Source organism: Oncorhynchus clarkii, chromosome 4 (genome assembly GCF_045791955.1).
Source record: "Oncorhynchus clarkii lewisi isolate Uvic-CL-2024 chromosome 4, UVic_Ocla_1.0, whole genome shotgun sequence".
Classification (NCBI taxonomy): domain Eukaryota; kingdom Metazoa; phylum Chordata; class Actinopteri; order Salmoniformes; family Salmonidae; genus Oncorhynchus; species Oncorhynchus clarkii.
In genome coordinates, this window is record NC_092150.1 from 24,873,665 (window position 1) to 24,895,735 (window position 22,071).

The 22,071-nt window shown below is 40.6% G+C and overlaps 1 protein-coding gene across 1 annotated transcript in view; it reads left to right on the forward strand.

The window, feature by feature from the left end:
- LOC139406634 (neuroligin-1-like) overlaps positions 1 to 22,071 on the forward strand; it is a 290,759-nt gene that overhangs the window by 75,222 nt on the left and 193,466 nt on the right. The window contains exons 4-5 of the mRNA XM_071149467.1: positions 17,379 to 17,438; positions 21,020 to 21,172. Coding sequence (XP_071005568.1) covers positions 17,379 to 17,438; positions 21,020 to 21,172 — 213 coding nt within the window. The remainder of the gene's footprint in view (positions 1 to 17,378; positions 17,439 to 21,019; positions 21,173 to 22,071) is intronic.

Sequence of the window (22,071 nt, forward strand, 5' to 3'; positions counted from 1 at the left end):
TTCCGTGCGATCCATAGACGACCGTATGCTCATCGATTTTCTGCCAGCCTTTTAATGTATCTATAGGACAGGTCGATGCCTCCGTGGGAAGAATTCTATATTTTTGTGTGATGAACTACTTAATCATCTCCGTTGGTCACTTGCGTGAGAAAATCCATATCCATTTTCCTTTTGTCTTTTATTGGCCTGTGCTTTTCAAGTCATCAGAAAGGGAGAGGGGGGATAGCAGATTAATGGGTCTGCTTCGTACTTTGATACTAATTAAAGCTTTCTGAGACTAATTTAGTAGTTCATTACCCCTTCCTGGAGTAATGATATGGGGGAGTTTACCCTGATAATCCTCCAGAGTGCACATGGTTCTCAGCGTTTAAAATAGCATTTATGCTAGGAACCACCTTTTCACCACTCCTCTGCCTCTGTCTTTCTCTTTCTCCTACTTTAATCCACTATCTGTGTGTCCCTGCGTCTCTCCCTCCCTCTTTCTATCCCTCGCTCTGTGTTCCTGTATCTCGTTCACCCCCCTCCATCATCTGTTTTCATGCCAACTACTTTATCACTCTCCACAGAGTAGAGCTTGTCTGTACAGGAACTGCCCTGGTACATATTTATACAGTTTGAAGGCAAACACCAAAATGGATTTGAAATGAATTTGGAGCTGGCGAGCAGCTTAGTGTCATAGCTATTTTTTTTACCAGTGTGCCCTCCAAATGGAGATCTGATAAGAAAACAATTATCTTCCTGTAGTTTAAGTGTTCTTGATACACTTTGCAATAGGCCTAGATGCCAATTAGTGATGGGGGAGAAATTGATACAGCTACATATTATATCGATACTTTGACTCCAAATATTGATTTATAAAAAACATTGTACAGAATTATTACCTGTTTTCTTAGTTGGTAGCGTTAGCTAGCGCTAGTCAACCGTCCCTACACCAAAACGTGTATATTTTTCATCCTATTGCTTGTTCTCCATCTTCTTTTTAAATAGAATAGTGAGAATCTCAGTACATATTGTATCGGCACCTAAGTATCGTGATATCATATCGTATGGTCCTTTGCAATTCCCAGCACTAATGCCAGTGCTTGCATGTAGCACTCTACAACGACATCCATTAAAATATAGTCCCTAACTGTTGAAAAGACTCACTATGGGGATAACTTATTCTGTAAATCCAGGCTTTAGTTTCCTAAATACATGTATACTGAATGCACTTTGATGCATGTTTTACATTTAAATTATAAATCAATAGTGACAAATGGTTGGATGATTTTGAATGTTTCAGGAGCCAGATATGATCGTTGTGGTATTGTCAACTGTTTATGAAGTCACTCTGAGCTGTCAGTTAGACACATCACTCAGGTGATCTGCCAAAACTAACACTATACGACCATTGCCCAATTTAAGAGATGATTTCAAATAATTTTCAACATATATCTTATGTTGAATATATCAAAGTAAGCTGATGCTACTTTGCAGTGTTGTTTGCTCAAACATGTTGCCACTATATAATCAGACTTTTCCCTTTTCGTAGATTTAATTGGAAATCGACGATGAATAATTCTTTTTGCAATGTTTCTCCATTCAGCCGATAAGTGGAGCCAGCCAATACTGTACCAGGCTGGCCAATTGAGAGGCCATGTTGTTCAGACTGAATGCAATGCTGCTGAGATGTGCTCATTAACTTGAAAACAGGGAAGTAGGAGATCAATTAGCCAGGCTTGGGTGCTGCTGATGTAATTGAGTGGTCTGCAAGTGGACGACATTGATTCAGCATTATGCTGTGTACTAGCATTCTGACCATAGGTGGACACCAGGGGATAAACAGAGATAGTTGTTACAGTGTTACAGTAGTTGGCAAAGATTCTTGCAGTGCAGTAGCATACTTTGGATACCTTACCGTAGGTCTACACTAGGAGATACAGAGAAATAGGCTTAGAGCTAGTTGCAACAATGGTAGAGTTTGGCAAAGATTCCTTCCCACTTTTGAAACCTTTCTGTACTGAATTACCTTGGTCTTGATTTGATGAAAGAGTAGATACGTGGTTTAATAGATAGAAGCATAGATTAGTTACTAGATAGGGGATTTGTAATGGAAATCAACATCCTCCTTGTGGGGGTAAAACTGATGGAAAATAATGTTTTGATGATTAATTAGCATGCTGCTATATTTTTCAAATGTGTTTCCTTCTTTACAAGTAAGATCTGACAGCAAATGCTGCTCCTCTGTGCCCATCTATTGTTGAACAGTAGACCATCAGGGGATCATTGTTGTTAATGTGTTTTTCTCCTACATTTAACTGATAAACAGAAACAGTAGCAGAGAGAGGAGATAAGAAGAACATTGGAGGAAATCCAAAATCAACATTCTTTTTTTTCTAAAGGAAAATCTCTTCATCTTATCACTCTTTGGATATCGCTACTCTATTTCTAATTTTGCCTTTTTATTTCTTGATCTATTTTTGTGTTTTCTAAACGAGCAGGAGATATAGATATAAAATGTACCTCGGGGTGTTGTTGCTTTGGTTTACTAATGCTCTTGTCTCCCTGGCAAGATGCAACGTTCACTTTTAACCTTCACTCCACTGTTTCTCTTCTTCTTTTTAAGTGGGTGACAGGGTTTAAATTTAGCTTTGATTAGACAGGATTGAACTTGGTGAAAGGGATGATAGATACAAAACCTATTTTTCCTGGAGAACATTAAGGGGAGTTGAGCCATCCATTATTTAGCCTCACATTACTATCAAAGGCAGCCAGCCTTGTGTCGTGTCTTTGGCTATGCCGGATTAAGTGATATGACATGCTATTCTATAAAATAATTTATCCGTAATTAATATCACCTGATTGAGCTAATCATGAATATGTAATTAACTAGAGTCGGGGCACCACAAAATAATATTTATAGAGCTGTTATCTTCCGAATAAATAGTAATATTTTACATCAATAGCAGTCAATATTAATCGTCACCTTAATTCAGTCTCACCTGAAAGTTGTACATTCTTGGTTATCTTCACGAACCCTGGCTAACAAGTTGAATCAGCAATACAAATTGGGTTTAATTATTTATTTACTAAATACCTAACTAATCACACAGAATTACACATACACACAATTAATCATAACTTGATTACAAATTACGTCATAAAGGAAAATGTCCCTAGCGGGCGGAACAGATATGACAGCTTGTTACACAAAAGAAAAGGGGCTGGGTTTGAGTGAAAGAGCGGGAAGACTGAGTAACAAAGGAAGAAGCTGTGCTATCGTAAATACAGTATCTTATGCATTCTAAATTACCGCCCATTTGGAAAAGGAAAATGCAATAAATATTTACTCTGAGCTGCGCTTCAGTAGGTTGGTGGTAGATGGAAGGCCGTGTTGCCAAACCGAGTCCTTTGTCCTTTGAAGAATGTCTCTGGTGTTCAATTGGATACATTGTAGTAACGTCGTTGTGTGATAGACGGGTAACTCTATCTGTTCCTTCCTAACCCTCGTTTGCAGCTGCTGTTGCTAAGTCAACGGCTAGGAGGTATCACTTCTGTAGTGAATAAGAGTTCAAAGTTCATACTATTCGCAACCAAAGCTCACGCTGATGTTTGTTTCGTTCTGTAGTTATTATCTGAACCATTCTGACATCGGACCGTTGTCCTCTCATCCTCGGAACAGGAGGTTATATTGTCGCCAAGGCTTTATATAGTGGAGCGAGAAGGTTGTGTTTGAAACGTTTTATAACCCATGACTCTTCACAGGGGTGGGCCACTGATTGAGCAGAGCCCTAACCTTATGAAAACCAAATTCTCACATTTTAGAAGCTAAAATCACATTTCATCCCATCACGAATAATTTCATATTCAAACATTTAAATTGAACAACAATTCCATGTGAATATGATAACTCTGATGTGTATACTTTCCACTGTAGAGTTTATGTCATCTTATCATTGATGAGAATGTCTCAGATGACAACTGAACTGACATCGTATTCATTAAGTACCACTGCATATGTTCAATTGGTCGGATTACCAGAATATAGTTCCTTTCCCCCCACTTTCTGATGTTCCCAGAATATTTATGTTAACCAAGGGGTTTTCAAATGTAACATCAGTAGGGTAGAGAGAGGTAAAAGGGGGGAGAGGTATTTATGACTGTCATAAACCTACCCCCAGGCCAAAGTCATGACACTTGCATTTTGTGGAACTGTTCTTCACCCTGCCATTGTGTTGCCTGATTTTAAGCCTGGCTCTCTACGGGTAAGGGGCATAGTTTTGGTTCATATCAGTGTTGTATTGTCTGCAATAGGGTTGAATGGCGGGAACCCGGTTACTGTAATTTACCGGGATTTACCAGCCAAAACCACTCCCTTTTTCTGAGAGAAATAACTGAGAGAAAAAGGTAAATTATAATGAATTATTTATACGAACAGCATGGCGTGAAATGGAACTGTGAAATAATATGCGATGTCTAAATGTGGCTTCTCTATGGTCTCCGCAGAATGAATCATCAACGCTCCAGGTGGGGACAGACAGCCCATCTCAGTATGGAGCGCAGTTCACAATGCATGTAGACCCATTATTTCATCATGGTAACTTTTTTTCTTGTGACAGGTAGGCCTACATTTGCTGCAGCATAGTCTATGCTACAGAAATACCTTATCATTTAATTGTAAATATTTTACTTTTTTTATTGCAGCTGCAGAGTTTTAAAATATCTTATCACTCGAATATCATTGCTTTAAATCAGTGCAGCGTGAGCACTCTCTGGGTCTTTCTCTCCATCAACTCCATTCAAATTTAATCCAAAGGCCTATACAGTGTTTCGGAAAGTATTCAGGCCCCTTCACTTTTTCGACATTTTGTTTCATTACAGCCTTGTTCTAAAAAATAATAAATAAAATATCATGAATCTACACAATACACCATAATGACTAAGAGAAAACAAGTTTTTGGAAAAACATGAATACCTTATTTACATAAGTATTTACACACTTTACTATGAGACTCAAAATTGAGCTCAGGTACATACTGTTACCATTGATCATCCTTGAGATGTATCTACAACTTGATTGGAGTTCACCTGTGGTAAATTCAATTGATTGGAAATTATTAAGAAAGACACGCAATTGTCTATATAAGGTCCCACAGTTGACAGTGCATGTCAGAGCAAAACCAAGCCATGAGGTTAAAATAATTTTTCATAGAGCTCCGAGACAGGATTGTGTTGAGGAACAGATTTGGGGAAGGGTACCAAAATATTTCTGCAGCAGTGAAGGTCCCCAAGAACATACAGTTAAAGTGGGAATTTTACATACACCTTAGCCAATTACATTTAAACTCAGTTTTTCACAATTCCTGACATTTAATCCTAGTAAAGATTCCCTGTCTTAGGTCAGTTAGGATCACCACTTTAATTTAAGAATGTGAAATGTCAGAATAATAGTAGAGAGAATGATTTATTTCAGATTTTATTTCTTTCATCACACTCCCAGTGGGTCAGAAGTTTACATACACACAATTACTATTTGGTAGCGTTGCCTTTAAATTGTTTAACTTGGGTCAAACGTTTCGGATACCCTTCCACAAGCTGAATTTTGGCCCAATCCTCCTGACAGAACTAGTGTAAACGAGTCAGGTTTGTAGGCCTCCTTGCTCGCACACGCTTTTTCAGTTCTGCCCACAAATGTTCTATAGGATGATGTCAGGGCTTTGTGATGGCCACTCCAATACCTTGAATTTATTGTCCTTAAGCCATTTTGCCACAACTTTGGAAGTATGCTTGGGGTCATTGTCCATTTGGAAGACCCATTTGCCACCAAGCTTTAACTTTGTGACTGATGTCTTGAGATGTTGCTTCAATATATCCACATAATTTTCCTACCTCATGGTGCCATCTATTTTGAGAAGTGCACCAGTCCCTCCAGCAGCAAAGCACCCCCACAACATGACGCTGCCACCCCCGTGCTTCACAGTTGGGACGGTGTTCTTCGGCTTGCAAGCCTCCCCCTTTTCCCTCCAAACATAACGATGGTCATTATGGCCAAACAGTTCTATTTTTGTTTCATCAGACCGGAGGACATTTCTCCAGAAAAATACGATCTTTGTCCCCATGTGCAGTTGCAAACCGTACTTTGGCTTTTTTATGGCGGTTTTGGAGCAGTGGCTTCTTCCTTGCTGAGCGGCCTTTCAGGTTATGTCGATATGGGACTCGTTTTACTGTGGCTATAGATACTTTTGTACCTGTTTCCTCCATCATCTTCACAAGCTCCTTTGCTGTTGTTCTGGGATTGATTTTCACTTTTCGCACCAAAGTACGTTCATCTTTAGGAGACAGAACGCATCTCTTTCCTGAGCGGTATGACGGCTGCGTGGTCACATGGTGTTTATACTTGCATACTATTATTTGTACAGATAAACGTGGTACCTTCAGGCGTTTGGAAATTGCTCCCAAGAATGAACCAGACTTGTGGTCTACAATTTGTTTTCTGAGGTCTTGGCTGATTTATTTTGATTTTCCCATGATGACAAGCAAAGAGGCACTGAGTTTGAAGGTAGGCCTTGCTATACATCCACAGGTACACCTCCAATTGACTCAAATGATGTGAATTAGCCTATCAGAAGCTTGTAAAGTCATGACATCATTTTCTGGAATTTTCCAAGCTGTTTAAAGGCACAGTCAACTTAGTATATGTAAACTTCTGACCCACTGGAATTGTGATACAGTGAAATAATATGTCTGTAAACAATTGTTGGGAAAATTACTTGTGTCATGCACAAAGTAGATGACCTAACCAACTTGCCAAAACTTTAGTTTGTTAACAAGAAATTTGTGGAGTGGTTGAAAAATGAGTTTTAATGACTCCAACCTAAGTGTATGTAGACTTACGACTACAACTGTACAGCAGTGACCTCCATCATGCTTAAATTGAACTGAGCCAAACTGAGCAATCGGGAGAGAAGGGCCTTGGTGAGGAAGGTGACCAAAATCCCAATGGTCACTCGGCAAGAGTTCCTCTGTGGAGATGGGTGAACCTTCCAGAAGGACAACCATCTCTGCAGCACTCCACCAATCAGGCGTTTATGGTTGTTTCCCGGTCCCCGACGCTGAAAATCATCCCCACAGCATGATGCTGCCACCACCATGCTTCACTGTAGGGATGGTGCCAGGTTTCCTCCATACTTGATGCTTGGAATTCAGGCCAAAGAGTTTGAGACTCCTTTAGGTGCCTTTAGGCAAACTCCAAGCGGGCTGTTATGTGCCTTTTACTGAGGAGTGGCTTCCGTCCGGCTACTCTACCATAAAGGCCTGATTGGTGGAGCGCTGCAGAGATGGTTACCCTTCTGGAAGGTTCTCCCATCTCCACAGATGAATTCTGGAGCTCTGTCAGAGTGACCATGGGGCTCTTGGTCACCTCCCTGACCAAGGCCCTTCTCCCCCGATTGCTCAGTTTGGCCGGGCGGCCAGCTCTAGGGAGAGTCTTGGTGGTTCCAATCTTTTTCCATTTCAGAATGAAGGAGTCCACTGTCTTCTTGGGGACTTTAAATGCTGCAGAAATATTTGGCACCCTTCCCCCTGATCTGAACCTCGACACAATCCTGTCTTGGAGCTCTTCGGACAATTCCTTCGACCTCATGGCTTGGACATGCTCTGTCAACTGTGCGACCTTATATAGGCAGGTGTGTGCCTTTCCAAATCATGTCCAATCAATTGAATTTACCACAGGTGGACTCCAATCAAGTTGTAGAAACATCTCAAAGTATGTCCAATGGAAACAGGATGCACCTGAGCTCAATTTTCAGTCTCATATTGAATGGCCTGAATACATATGTAAATAACGTATCTATTTTTTTTTATATTACACATTATCAAAAAATTCTAAATCCTGTTTTCACTTAGTCATTATGGGGTATTGTGTGTAGATTGATGATTGATTGATTTTGATTTTTTTTTTATTATCTATTTTAGATTTTTTTTTAAATCATTTTTTAAAACCATTTTAGAATAAGGCTGTAACGTAACAAAATGTGGAAAAAGTCTGAATACTTTCCGAATGCACTGTATATAGATGTTATACCCGACCTCTTTCAGGTAATAAATTCAATGCAGTGTTAGCCTTATATTTAGCTAGTTAATAATGGGTTATGCATAATAAGCATAATAAGCTTTGTACTTATAGCCTCTGTCTCTTGCGCAATATGCACGCACCTGTGCTCCGCTGGCCTCTCTCCTTAAAAAACGCTAATTAGGTCTTGGAGTCCCATGCAGAAAAAGCTAGACTAGAACAGCTGGCTGGACATCATTTTTTTTGCGTTTCCTATACCAATAGACGAGGGATGCAAAGCTTTTATTTTGCTTAGGAAATGGAAATGCAAAAAAAATGATGTCCAGCCAGCTGTTCTAGTCTAGCTTTTTCTGCATGGGACTCCAAGACCTAATGAGCGTTTTTTAAGGAGAGAGGCCAGCGGAGCACAGGTGCGTGCATATTGCGCAAGAGACAGTGGCTATAAGTACAAAGCTTATTATGCATAACCCATTATTAACTAGCTAAATATAAGATTAACACTGCATTGAATTTATTACCTGAAAGAGGTCGGGTATGACATCTATATACAGTGCATTCGGAAAGTATTCAGACTTTTTCCACATTTTGTTACTGTTTGAGAAAAGAGCAAACGCTCAATGGCGGTAGGCTATAGCTGTAATTTATACAGACTTATAACCATTCAATATTTGTGAAGAGAACTGAAAGCCTTCTGCAGCTAATTCTAGTTCTAGTGCTATATTATTCAATAATGTCATTAGAATGATGAAGATAAGGTCAACAAAACGTATTTAACTGTTGAAAGCGAGGAAGGAGTGAAACAACAATAGAGAGAGAAAGAGGAGGTGGGCGAGTAACATATTATGAAAGGTATACATTATTTGTGTTTTTCTGTTGTGCGTAATGTGCAGTAGCCTATATCATAATCTATTTAATAACAACACAATCATTTGTTTTTTTGGGGGCTTGGGATCATGAAATGTAGGGCTCATAAAATGTATTTAATGTATGACTCATCAGGCTCAGCTAGCATCCGGCTTGAATTTTTGATCAAAGCTCTAATCAAATCCAGACATAGGCCTATGTATATGCTTTTGAATGACACTTCCGGTTTTGGCGGGAAATACCAGGTTATCCGGGAGAAAAGGGATTTATTCTTGGGATGGAACATTTGTAAAATACCAGGAAAATATTCAGCCCTAGTCTGCAACACTGTTATGCTTACAGCTTGTACTTGTGTCCATTGACAGAGGTCTGGTTTGAATTATGATGATGATAATGATTAGTATTATTACCTAATCTGTAACTTATGTTCAAAACAACAACAAAAAACAACCATGCATAGTTTTTGTGAATTTTTAAAAATGTACTTCCAAATTCCATTTTGTGAGTTAGAGTAGGATGGATGTACCAGTTCATTGGATGGGAGAGATTAAATATTGATTAAAAGCTACATTTGTAACTTGCAGGTCCACATCAAAGGCACGCACTACAAAAAGAGAGAAAGACAACATGTTTGCATTAATTTTGGAGCTGGGAAATAATGCCTAATTCTGCTGACGTACTGTTTGAGAGGAGAGGAGGGCTGGGGTTGAGGGATGTTGATGGCAGAGCTGAGCAACGCACTGCAGTCCTCTCTTTCATCCCCGCCGCATGGTATTACGGCACTTTGAAATTGAAATGATTTGAAAATAGAATACGGTGGAAAATTAGCCCGTTTGCTGTCCCGCTGTTACCGGGGTCTCTTTGAACATCAATCTTTCCCAATCATCCATTGCCTTGCTGAGGCCTGGTCTCGGAGGCACGCTCCGTTCTCCGTGTCATGTTGGGGTCCTGGGCTATAACCCTGATGAACCATGGCTGTCCCTCTCCTGTCAGAGTACAACACATCTGGAGTCTTAGAGCATCCAGCTAGTATAACACCATAACGTTTTGTTTTTGAAGCAGGTGCATTGGTCACCTGCAGGTTGGATTTGGCCTTTAGTAAAGGGCCATGGTGTGGTGCTAGTGAGTGGGGAAGTTTACAGGTGTCAGGATGTAGGTAGATTTGAGCTGTATGAAGATGAGCTGCCTGAATCACTCTCAGCATCAACTGAAACTGGAATAAGAAAGTGAGAGAAACAGAGAGAGATAAGCAGACAGACTGTATTTGTCACATGCACCAAATACAATAGGTTACTTACAAGCCCCCAAAAAGACGAGACACAGTGGGGGAGAGACAGAGCAATGCAAACTGTCAAAGTAACTGTTACTGGAAGTTAAGTCGAATCCCTCAGAATCTCCTTATAGCTGTGTCATCAAAGATCCAATTTGAGAGTAAAGGAAACAAACCAATTTCAGCAGGCTGCATCCCTGGCAATGACAGAATACATAAGCAGATCATGCAAAAAGTTAGACTCATGAAGGTTGTTTTATTGAGGGGTATTAGATCGGTTTTTAGTTAATTCCTTGTTTGGTCTTTGTATCCAAGGCGGATTTCACATGCTAAACCTTAGGGCGACATCTAACTCAACCACAGCCATCTCCACACTTGATTTTCTCATGTCCTTTTTATCCATCAAAGTGATTTGGGATAGAAATGAAGCATTCTTCATAGTGAGGGGATGCAAAAAATCTGCACCAAAAAGACGTTGCCTGACTTGCTACCGTATCAAATAGAGTAGCCTTAGAATAGCCTTAGTAGGCCTGGAGGAGAAAGGCATTGATTGACAGGACTGTGTATGTAGACTGGGTTATGAGCGAGAGAACATACGGTAGATTGATAAGAAATAACTATTTCTGCAGAGTGGGACATAATAATCAATGAGAATAGGAACATGTGAAGCATCGATAAGAAATCATCATTATCATATTTCCAATACTACATCTTGTGACTCCAGTACAATTAGCACCATCTGTATCTGCACTTTTAATTGGATCAATATTTTGCTCTGCTGGATAATTGGTCATACTCTATCTAACAGGTCCTGGTGCTTACGAATGGAGATGCCACTCTTCATGATCAAATGATCAAGTTCTGAAAGGTTTTGCGCAGACCGGCTTGGCCAATAGCAAAGCTACTTGCTCCATCAAATGATTGATATATCTGTGTGCTCCTTGCAGCGGGGTGGGGGACTGAGTTGCTGACCCTCTCCCCTGTCAACTTCCCCTCAATAGGAAGGGTGCTCATTACTAGGTGTGTCATTTTCTATGTCCCTGTTATCATTTTGACAGCTCCTAATGAACCCCCCCTCCTTACACACACACGTGCACACGTGCACGCGCACACGCACACACACACACACACACACACACACACACACACACACACACACCGATGTTACCTGCCTTTAGATCCTGTCAGTGGCTGGCTCTAATGAGCACCAGCACCTTCACAATCCAAAGGCGCTGTGACATTTGGGTCCCCAGGTCCTCTCTGCTCTCCCCAAGGGGGGTTTCCAAGAAAATAACCTATCTTTTTGCTGGAATTCACTACTGATATTTGAAACCCAGCATCATAACCTTTTTCGTTGGGTCCAGAGACCCTTGTTGACAGTCATTAGAATGTCAGCCGTGTTACGGGAATCAAATATTTATGAGACTCCTGTTGTTACCATTTGTGACTGATGTTACACAGTATTACACAGTGAGCAGTACATGTGGAGAATATTTATCTATATAAAAGTATACGTATGAATCGTGGTTCATTAGGGGAGAAAACACAGAAGCAAATTCATATAACATCATGAAATATTCATGCTGGCAAGGTTACAAATGATTTTTGAAGAAAGAAATGATGATTGATGGCAGGTCTAACACTGTGCCTATACAGTATCCTACTTAGATTATCTCACTAGCAGCTGCATGGAAGAAAGCAAACAGAAAAGAAAGAGAGTAAAAGGGTTTATTTATGTTGATTCCTGATGATTCCTGTTGATTCCTGATACAACTGCTTTGTACTGTATATGACAGGCCAGGATGTAAAATAAGTCCCCTCTAGATGCATCTTGGTCAATTCTGTGGCAATTGGTCAACAAAGGAGAAAGCATACAAGCTCCATCCTTTCCCCCTCATACTGTACTTTAGATGTCACACATTTTAATATAGTATGTCTCCCCTCTACGAGGGTAGCTGATGCTCTCGCTCTCCCTGTCAGACGTGACCAGTAGTAGGATCTCACATTTTTGTTACATGTGCCGAATACAACAAGTGTCGACTTTACGGTGAAATGCATACTTACAAGCCCTTAACCAACAGTGCAGTTCAAGAAGAAGAAAATGCGTAGTAAGACAGTAGGACAGCCAGAGTGCTGGGTTGGAACTGAGGGAAAATCAGGGCGGTTGCCGAGACTTTTAGTTCCATATGGTCTGGTTGGTTGCCTTGGGCTCGATGTGTTAGCCTACATGTGTGAGAAGCCTTGTCAAAGGCAGGCAGACAGCTGAGAGGGTCATCTGTTGTACTGGATGTATACTCTGCGACACATCACGAAGTGTTAGCCAGAGGATGTTTTTCTTCTGCAGAGCACATGGTAGTCACATGGTCTGCCCTGCCTGTCTGTAAGCCTATAGTTTGAATGCAGAGCACTGGAGAGCTGCATACCTGGTTTAGTAGCTGGCTTAACGATGAGTGCAAGTTGAGGTTACTATACTGTTTTAGAAAGTTAACGCAGTCAAATTATCACTTGTCTGGGAGCTGTGTTATTGTTTCTGCTTTGAGAGTGTGAATAAGTCAGTCAGGTCTGTCTGTCTGTCTGTCTGTCTGTCTGTCTGTCTGTCTGTCTGTCTGTCTGAGAGCCAGCCTCTCTCTGTTGTGTGCCTCTAATATTTGGAGAGAGTCGGACGTCATTGGATCAACTGCACATTACATGGGTGGACGTTGTCAGTAGTGTCCTAGTCCATAGTGTCCAAGTCATTAATCAAAGAGATCTACAGAGCTGTGAGCCCTGTAATTGGCTACATAGTCAAAGATAGGTTATTGTGCTCTTGGACTACATATGAAAGATCGGTTCTTGTGTATTCTGCTCATGATCAACATGTTATGGCACCACCTGCATTGAATGAAATATTTCAGCATATATATTTCACCATAGACACATTCAGTAATTTATCAAGGGATGGGAAATATTTATACATACAGTGCCTTGCGAAAGTATTCGGCCCCCTTGAACTTTGCGACCTTTTGCCACATTTCAGGCTTCAAACATGAACATATAAAACTGTATTTTTTTGTGAAGAATCAACAACAAGTGGGACACAATCATGAAGTGGAACGACATTTATTGGATATTTCAAACTTTTTTAACAAATCAAAAACTGAAAAATTGGGCGTGCAAAATTATTCAGCCCCTTTACTTTCAGTGCAGCAAACTCTCTCCAGAAGTTCAGTGAGGATCTCTGAATGATCCAATGTTGACCTAAATGACTAATGATGATAAATACAATCCACCTGTGTGTAATCAAGTCTCCGTATAAATGCACCTGCACTGTGATAGTCTCAGAGGTCCGTTAAAAGCGCAGAGAGCATCATGAAGAACAAGGAACACACCAGGCAGGTCCGAGATACTGTTGTGAAGAAGTTTAAAGCCGTATTTGGATACAAAAAGATTTCCCAAGCTTTAAACATCCCAAGGAGCACTGTGCAAGCGATAATATTGAAATGGAAGGAGTATCAGACCACTGCCAATCTACCAAGACCTGGCCGTCCCTCTAAACTTTCAGCTCATACAAGGAGAAGACTGATCAGAGATGCAGCCAAGAGGCCCATGATCACTCTGGATGAACTGCAGAGATCTACAGCTGAGGTGGGAGACTGTCCATAGGACAACAATCAGTTGTATATTGCACAAATCTGGCCTTTATGGAAGAGTGGCAAGAAGAAAGCCATTTCTTAAAGATATCCATAAAAAGTGCTGTTTAAAGTTTGCCACAAGCCACCTGGGAGACACACCAAACATGTGGAAGAAGGTGCTCTGGTCAGATGAAATGCAAAACGTTATGTTTGGCGTAAAAGCAACACAGCTCACACCATCCCCACTGTCAAACATGGTGGTGGCAGCATCATGGTTTGGGCCTGCTTTTCTTCAGCAGGGACAGGGAAGATGGTTAAAATTGATGGGAAGATGGATGGAGCCAAATACAGGACCATTCTGGAAGAAAACCTGATGGAGTCTGCAAAAGACCTGAGACTGGGACGGAGATTTGTCTTCCAACAAGACAATGATCCAAAACATAAAGCAAAATCTACAATGGAATGGTTCAAAAATAAACATATCCAGGTGTTAGAATGGCCAAGTCAAAGTCCAGACCTGAATCCAATCGAGAATCTTTGGAAAGAACTGAAAACTGCTGTTCACAAATGCTCTCCATCCAACCTCACTGAGCTCGAGCTGTTTTGCAGGGAGGAATGGGAAAAAATGTCAGTCTCTCAATGTGCAAAACTGATAGAGACATACTCCAAGCGATTTACAGCTGTAATCGCAGCAAAAGGTGGCGCTACAAAGTATTAACTTAAGGGGGCTGAATAATTTTGCACGCCCAATTTTTCAGTTTTTGATTTGTTAAAAAAGTTTGAAATATCCAATAAATGTCGTTCCACTTCATGATTGTGTCCCACTTGTTGATTCTTCACAAAAAAATACAGTTTTATATCTTTGTTTGAAGCCTGAAATGTGGCAAAAGGTCGCAAAGTTCAAGGGGGCCGAATACTTTCGCAAGGCACTGTACATACGTTTTATAACCAGTACTGTATCAGAGGTCCGTGCATAATCCCCAGATTTATTAACTTTTGTATGTTATAGACTGAGAGCCTATTGTTTTAATGGTCAAATCTATGATTGATTGAGTTGGTTTGTTTCCATTTGATAGGTCTAAGATCCTTGACGAATGTGTCGTAATGTGCACAATGTGAGATAGATTGAGCTCTAAGCATTAATTACCTCATCTGGCTGGAGCCTCGGGGTTCATAGTCTATTAAAGTGTTAAGGGCGCTAGGATCCCTGGAGTCGGCCGCCTGCTGCACGCTGCACTGGCCCACCTGTTTTCCTACATTACAGAGTGCTCGAGCATGAAGTTGCACTTTGTCATTCAGAGATGAACACAAATCAATATCGTCAGAAAGAGGGATATGGAAATTAATTTAGAAAGGGTGTGTAAGAGCTATGCTACAGTAATAAATCAATCTACCATCTGACTGGGAGACAGCATCACTGGTAAGACAGGCAGAGAGTGGGGGGGGGGGGGGGGGGGACAGAGACAGCAACACAGGCAGACAGGTTACCAGTCAAATAGATGGAGAGGCAGAGGAAAGAAAGGAAGAGAGAGGTAGACAGAGGTCAAGGGACAGAGAGAGACAATAAAGACCGGGAAAGACAGAAAATCAGAGAGCCTCTCTAATCAGTGCAGTGGAGCCAGGTGTGACACACAAGTGTTGAGGTCCTCTAGTTCTCCAAGGGGGTCAGAACAGGTTGAGAGGTCATTGTGTGGGGCCTGCCCCTCAGTCACTTGGAGTTTAGTAGTGACATGTGATGCTGACAGCATGCTGTCATGCTTAGGGTTGCAATTTCTGGGAACTTTTAATACATTCCCTGGTTTTTCCTTAAATCCCGGTTGGAGGATTTCTGGAAATACAGGGAATTTATTGAAATTGCTGTCCTGACTGATATAATCCAACCGTCCCCTCAGTTAGGGGACATGTCACAGTCATGTCACAGGACACTGCAGGACACTGCTCCAGCATCTCAATTCAGTTACCATACAGGCTTTATTTTGGTAACTGTTTCCTTTTTTACTATGTATTTCACAAAGTCAATCTCATCAACCCTGCTGGGTGAAACGTGATGTTAACGTCAAATGTTTTTCTTCTCCAGAATGCTGCTAGAAATTAAAGTGTTGTCATGCTATTCCCTCTCGAGTTATGTTCTGGCTACAAGACATGGGAAAAATACGTGTCTGGACTATTTTTATAGAATGAAATAGAAAACAGAGCATTTCGATTCCCCCCCCCTCTCATCCCTGCCTCGCATTACTTCCCTTTTTTTTATCTGCTGTGCTGTATGGTCATGTTGGAGCATGATCATAGGCAGAATGAGTTTGAGTGGTGTGTGTGTGAAGGCTTCTTTCATTAGCCATACTGTCTCTCACTCTTGCCTCTGCTGCTCTCTGCTTACACATGATTGACCCTAATGTAGGCTTGCATGTGTCTAGACTACAGCTTTGTCAACCTTGTAGTGTGTGTGTGTGTGTGTGTGTGTGTGTGTGCACGCGTGTGCCCGTCTGTCTCTCTGAGTGCCTGTCTGTCTGTTTGTCCATCTGTGTCGTGTTTGTATTACAGTCCATTACTGTGGATTATGTGCTGTTTCTCTCTAAATGAATCCTGTCTTGGTTTACTCTGCTGCAGTCTCTGACCTATTCCCTGTTATATAATGGAACCTATAAGAGACAATGAAGCAAATTAACCTCTGTGTGTGTTTGGAATGACTTCATCCACTTGGCACTGTGATCCTGCACTGTGTGATCTGCTGTGATCCTGCACTGTGTGATCTGCTGTGATCCTGCACTGTGTGATCTGCTGTGATCCTGCACTGTGTGATCTGCTGTGATCCTGCACTGTGTGATCTGCTGTGATCCTGCACTGTGTGATCTGCTGTGATCCTGCACTGTGTGATCTGCTGTGATCCTGCACTGTGTGATCTGCTGTGATCCTGCACTGTGTGATCTGCTATGATCCTGCAATGTGTGATCTGCTGTGATCCTGCGATGACATTACTTAATTTAGCTTCTATTTTGCATATGTCCTCTCTCCTTCAAAAGGCTGAGATTGTTTTATATATGTTGAGTCCACTTGTGATTCAATCTTGGGTATTCTCTTTTAGCACATTCAATCTCCATGAAAATTCGCAGACGTGGGCTACTTATTGGAACTTAATTTTACAAGACACCCCCAAAAATGTCCTTGCATGTTGAGTCAAAATAATGCAGAGGATATGGTCATTGGCTTCTTAGGAGTAATCAAGAACAGTTAATTATATGATTGTCAATTTACTTGAACAATTGTGACAGAGGGGTGATAATGACATGAGGTAAAGCTTTGTTCTGAAAATACACTTTCTGTTTTACTGAAACGGACTTATCTTACATTCTTGAATCTTTTTGTAAGAAACAGTCCTATTTTGAAAACCTTTCTTGTACAGGACTTGAACAAAAGTCATACTACCAAGCTCCACAAATGTGTATCATATTGTTTGCATTCTTCTCTTTCAGTCTGATTTTTCACAGGGAAAATCACTTAAGATGTATTTTTCTTTAGAGCATTTATAAGGTTTGTGTGTTCTTGTATTCTCTGTTTCCTCCATCTTCTCCATTCTTGATCCTAGGTCCCCTTACAAAGAAACACAATGATGATTTAGATGATAATGACGGGGTGGAGGATGAAGGTATTTTTTGATGCCAAACTGATTTGCATGACAAGGAACTCTCAACATTTTCTTCTTTGTTTTTCTTACATTTCTTGTCCTTTTTTTCTTTTTCTATTGAAGATTTTTTTCCTTCGTCATTTTTGCTGGATTTGTTTTGTCTTTTTTGCTTGATGTTTTAAGAGTGTGTTTAATGTCTCCCGTCATTCCAGAGTACTTAATCGTTAATAATCTAACGTAGGTTTTTGCTTGAATTCTTTTTATTGATTTTTTCGTTTTTTTTTTTTTTTACATGTTGCATCCCACCTAAAAAGAGACTATTAACCCTTCAATCAAATCTTAATACATTTTTTGCATGATTTTTTAAAGCTCTCCTCTTTTTTCTAAAATAAAAGATACCATTGCAACCCTGGGGAATTGGATACCCCGATCAATACTAACACAAGTCACCTTCAGTTGTGTTATAAAAAAAAAAGTTTCCTATGCAACATGTATGGATGTTCCTGGATTGTTATGGGCAATGACTTGCAACATGTTGATCACAAAGTTCCTTCTTAATGAGGCCTCTTCATCACTATTTTACACACATTCAAGTACATTATGGCACAGTGATATAAGCCTTGTGATCAAGGCCACAATTTGAAATTGACAAATATAAAAGGGGTTCCTCACTGAAAGTAATAAACAGAAGAAAGTACTCTAATAACCACAAATGAATTTATTCAAAGAGAAAGTGAGGGAGTGAGAAAGGGATCTTCCTACTTAATGACAGAACACAGTCTTAATAATGTACATCTCCTGTATAATCTGGTGAAATAAACACCAATTACAGAAAACTAAACGAGAAATGCAACAGCTATCTTTGATCTGCAGCAACTTGCGATTTGCTGAGTACACACATCCAAAGATTAAAGAAGGCACAAATATACAGTGAAATCCCAGCAAGCCTCTCAAGTAGCCTATTCACTTGATAAATAATCCAGGGCATATGAATAATCCTCTCTGAGACAGAAGACAATATGTTGTGAAAACCAACGCACTGAGATCTGTCAATTCAGTTTTCCAAGGACCAATCGGCTTGCTGTCTCACTGATAGTGCTCTTTCAACGTGTAACCTACAGCCACAACAGAGATATGAAGTCAAACAAAAACAACACCGGCCATGGAACCTCTCCATGTCATGGAATGTAAGATGTGCAGTTCTTTGTAGCTGCCGATACACCCGTGGATTTGTAATGGCTGGAAGCTTTGGTCCTCCGGAGGATTATTACAGGGACATTCTCTTTATATCTTGTCTGCAAGGTCATACAGATATTACGTGGGTGGCATTGCAGTGCAGTGCTTCTGCAGCTTGTCTTCTGTTATGTGAGCATCTTTATAGGAATGCACCTGTCCTCACTTACGCTGTACCTTGTCTCCATTTACCTCCAGCTAGGACGAGCCTAGCACGCCATGGTGTTCACGTAGCATGCATGAAAGAAGCCTGTGATTAGTAGGCCCAGTTTAGACCAAATTGCCATTGAATCTCAAAAGCCAGTGAAACGGATGCCAGTGTGCTGCTAACAGTATAGTTTCCACCACCCCTTCTAAACTTGCCACACAGCGAGCGACCCTAGCCGTTGAGCTGAGCCCAACTGCGGATCCGTGGCTTGACGGCACCAGTGAAACAGACGTCAGTGTGCTGCTAACAGTATAGCTTATTCTACTGTCCCTGCCCTTATACCGGGTTCGAAACCAGTGATCCTCTGCTCGCAGACACACAAGACCACCCTCCTTGACAACGTACCAACTGTTTGAGCTATTGAAAAATATCTTCATTCAATAGCTCCAACTGCGACATTTCAAGCTAGCTGTGGAGTGAGCTTACTGTACGTTCTTAACTGCGTTACACCAGCACACATAATTCCCTGGCTTCTATTCCTCATTTATGGAGGTTTACAATTCTTGGACCTTGGTCAGAGAAGCCTGGAATCCCTCCAAAGAAATGTGAATGTACACTTGCTTTTTTTGCCACTCACAAAGCTGAAGTGAACAAAAGAACAAACAGCATAAAGGACAGTGAATGACATGCATTATGTAATGGAAATCCTGACAGACAGTACTCTACACACCATGGCCATAACCCTCTGTGGCCAGATGTGTGTCACTTTAATCTGCTGCTGGCACCCGCACAAGAGACAGAGAGGGGCGACACAGTTACTGTAAGAATCTCTCTCATGCACACATGTATGCATGCACTTACACAAACAGACACACAATCTTTCCAGTTAGTCTTAATTTCTAGTTTTATTTTACAGATTTAGTAAATTGCCTTGCTGTTCTGTTTGTAACTATCTAGAGAGATCAGGTATTACTCTCCTGTCTCAATGCATCACTAGTTTACACACTTGCATGAATACAGCTGCTATTAAAATCAAATCAAATCATATTCTGCGATTTAAAGTAATTAATCAATGTGAATGGAAGATGTTAGGATTCTGATGTGCAATTTCAGAAAATAATCAAGATATTTCCTTTGGAGCTCTCTTTCTCTCCTTGTCTCCCTCTCTTTTCTCCCACTAACTTGTGTTTTTGCGCACACACACACACTCTCCAGCTGCTCAGTCCTAATCAATAATATAGGAGTTATGGTGCATTGCCTACTGAGGAAGAGAAGATGAGAGTTGCCCTGGTCTTTCCTTCCTTCTCTACTCCTCTGTAGGAGCCTTCACTTTCACTGGAAATGTGAGTGAGAGAGAGAGAGAGAGGGAGAGAGAGAGAGAGAGAGAGAGAACAAGAAAGAGAGAGTGGGAGGAAGAAAATCAACTAAAAGAACAGAGAGAGGGCCTGGATTCTGCAAATACGGCCTCACTTTTTTGTCGTAAGAGAAGGCTTTTTGGAAAATTCTATTCTTTTATTTTGTTACTATTTAATTACTTTCCTCAGCACTGAGACCTCTTGCAAGTGAGTCCCCCAACACCAAACATCAATGAGATATTGAACATGTATGTGGACATTTTGCACTCAAGATGAATAGCCTTTCTGCTTTTATGAAAGATGAAAGTAATCGGAAGCCATTTTTTTGTATCCCTATCCCCCATTTAATTCGAACCCAGTGCCCAATCTAGATGTCCTCCTTTGTAAAGACTCTGGACAGCATCATTATGCAAAGTTCAGTAAGCATAACACATTGTTAAAGGGAAAAACGTTGGATGTCTGAAATGTAATTAAAAACTTTTCTTCAAGAATGTTTGTGAAAACATTTAGGTTCAATCTGTTTTATTAGATTAAAACTAGATTTTTGTGCCGCATAAATTGAAATGTCAATTTGAATCTCTGCTCTTCTTTAATGCTGACAGTTTATTGGCCCTCCAAAAATTAAAAACAGCCCATAAAATTTCCTGAAACTAAAAAATATGATTCATTTTCAATTTTCAATCACCAGGAACATGTCATACTTGTCACGTAGAAAATGAACTATCTGACGTGCAAACCAGAAATAGTCTCAAAGCAAAGTCAATGTGCCACAAATTATGAGAAAAGCAAAGCGTCCACAATTCAGATTGCATCTCCAGCTGTCGGCTTTAATTTGTCCTTTAATAATTTCCTTCCCCTTCTTGCAGACATCCGTGAAAGCGGCAGCCCTAAGCCTGTGATGGTATTCATCCATGGGGGATCCTACATGGAGGGCACTGGGAATATGTTTGACGGCAGCATCTTGGCAAGTTACGGCAATGTTATCGTCATCACAGTGAACTATCGGCTTGGAGTATTAGGTAAGGTTTCTCAGCTTTTGTCCTTATCACTAATCCTCCAATACTAGCTACCTATATACAAACAGTACAGTAGGAGTCAACACTTGGGGACACAGAGTGAAACAAAGGTGCCATGGTTTCACCTTCAATTAGATTATGCTGTCATTTGTTTTCATGAATATCATTATTGTCCCTTCATATGGTGATTTACAGTGCCTTCAGAAAGTATTCACACCCCTTGACTTTTTAATATTTTCTTGTTACAGCCTGAATTTTAAATGGATTAAAACACTTCTAAAAGTCTCAGGAACACATTGACTAACAAATTCATAAATGACAGAAAAGACAGTCAAAAGGAGATTTTTGGGACAGAAAACGACCTACATACTTACATTTGTTTGTATGGGTTACCTTCAGACGAGTTCCGTGACACTTGTGGGGGTCGCAGAGTAAAATGGGGGAAAAACACTGTGTTCGTGAGAGTCTCCCCTTTCCATAGACTGGTCATAATAGTTGGACGCCAAACCGTTCGGACGCCACATGTGTTTTCAGAGAAGACAGATTTTTTGGATGTCTCATGGTCTGACAAATGCTGTAGCTCCACCACCTTCCTCCGCAGACGCAGCAGGCCGACGTAGGCGGATACAAAGGATTGAGACGCAGCCCATGCAAATCTCTAGTTTATACTGACGGATTTTGATGGGGATTTTGTATTATGTTCCTTAGATTGACGCACAGGTGTCATTTGGCCTACCCACAAAACCCCATAATGTCCAAGTGGAATTATGTTTAAGAAATGTTTACAAATTAATTCAACATTAAAAGCTGAAATGTCTTGAGTCAATAAGTATTCAACCCCTTTGTTATGGCAAGCCTAAATAAGTTCAGGAGTAAAAATGTGCTTAGAAGTCGCGTAATAA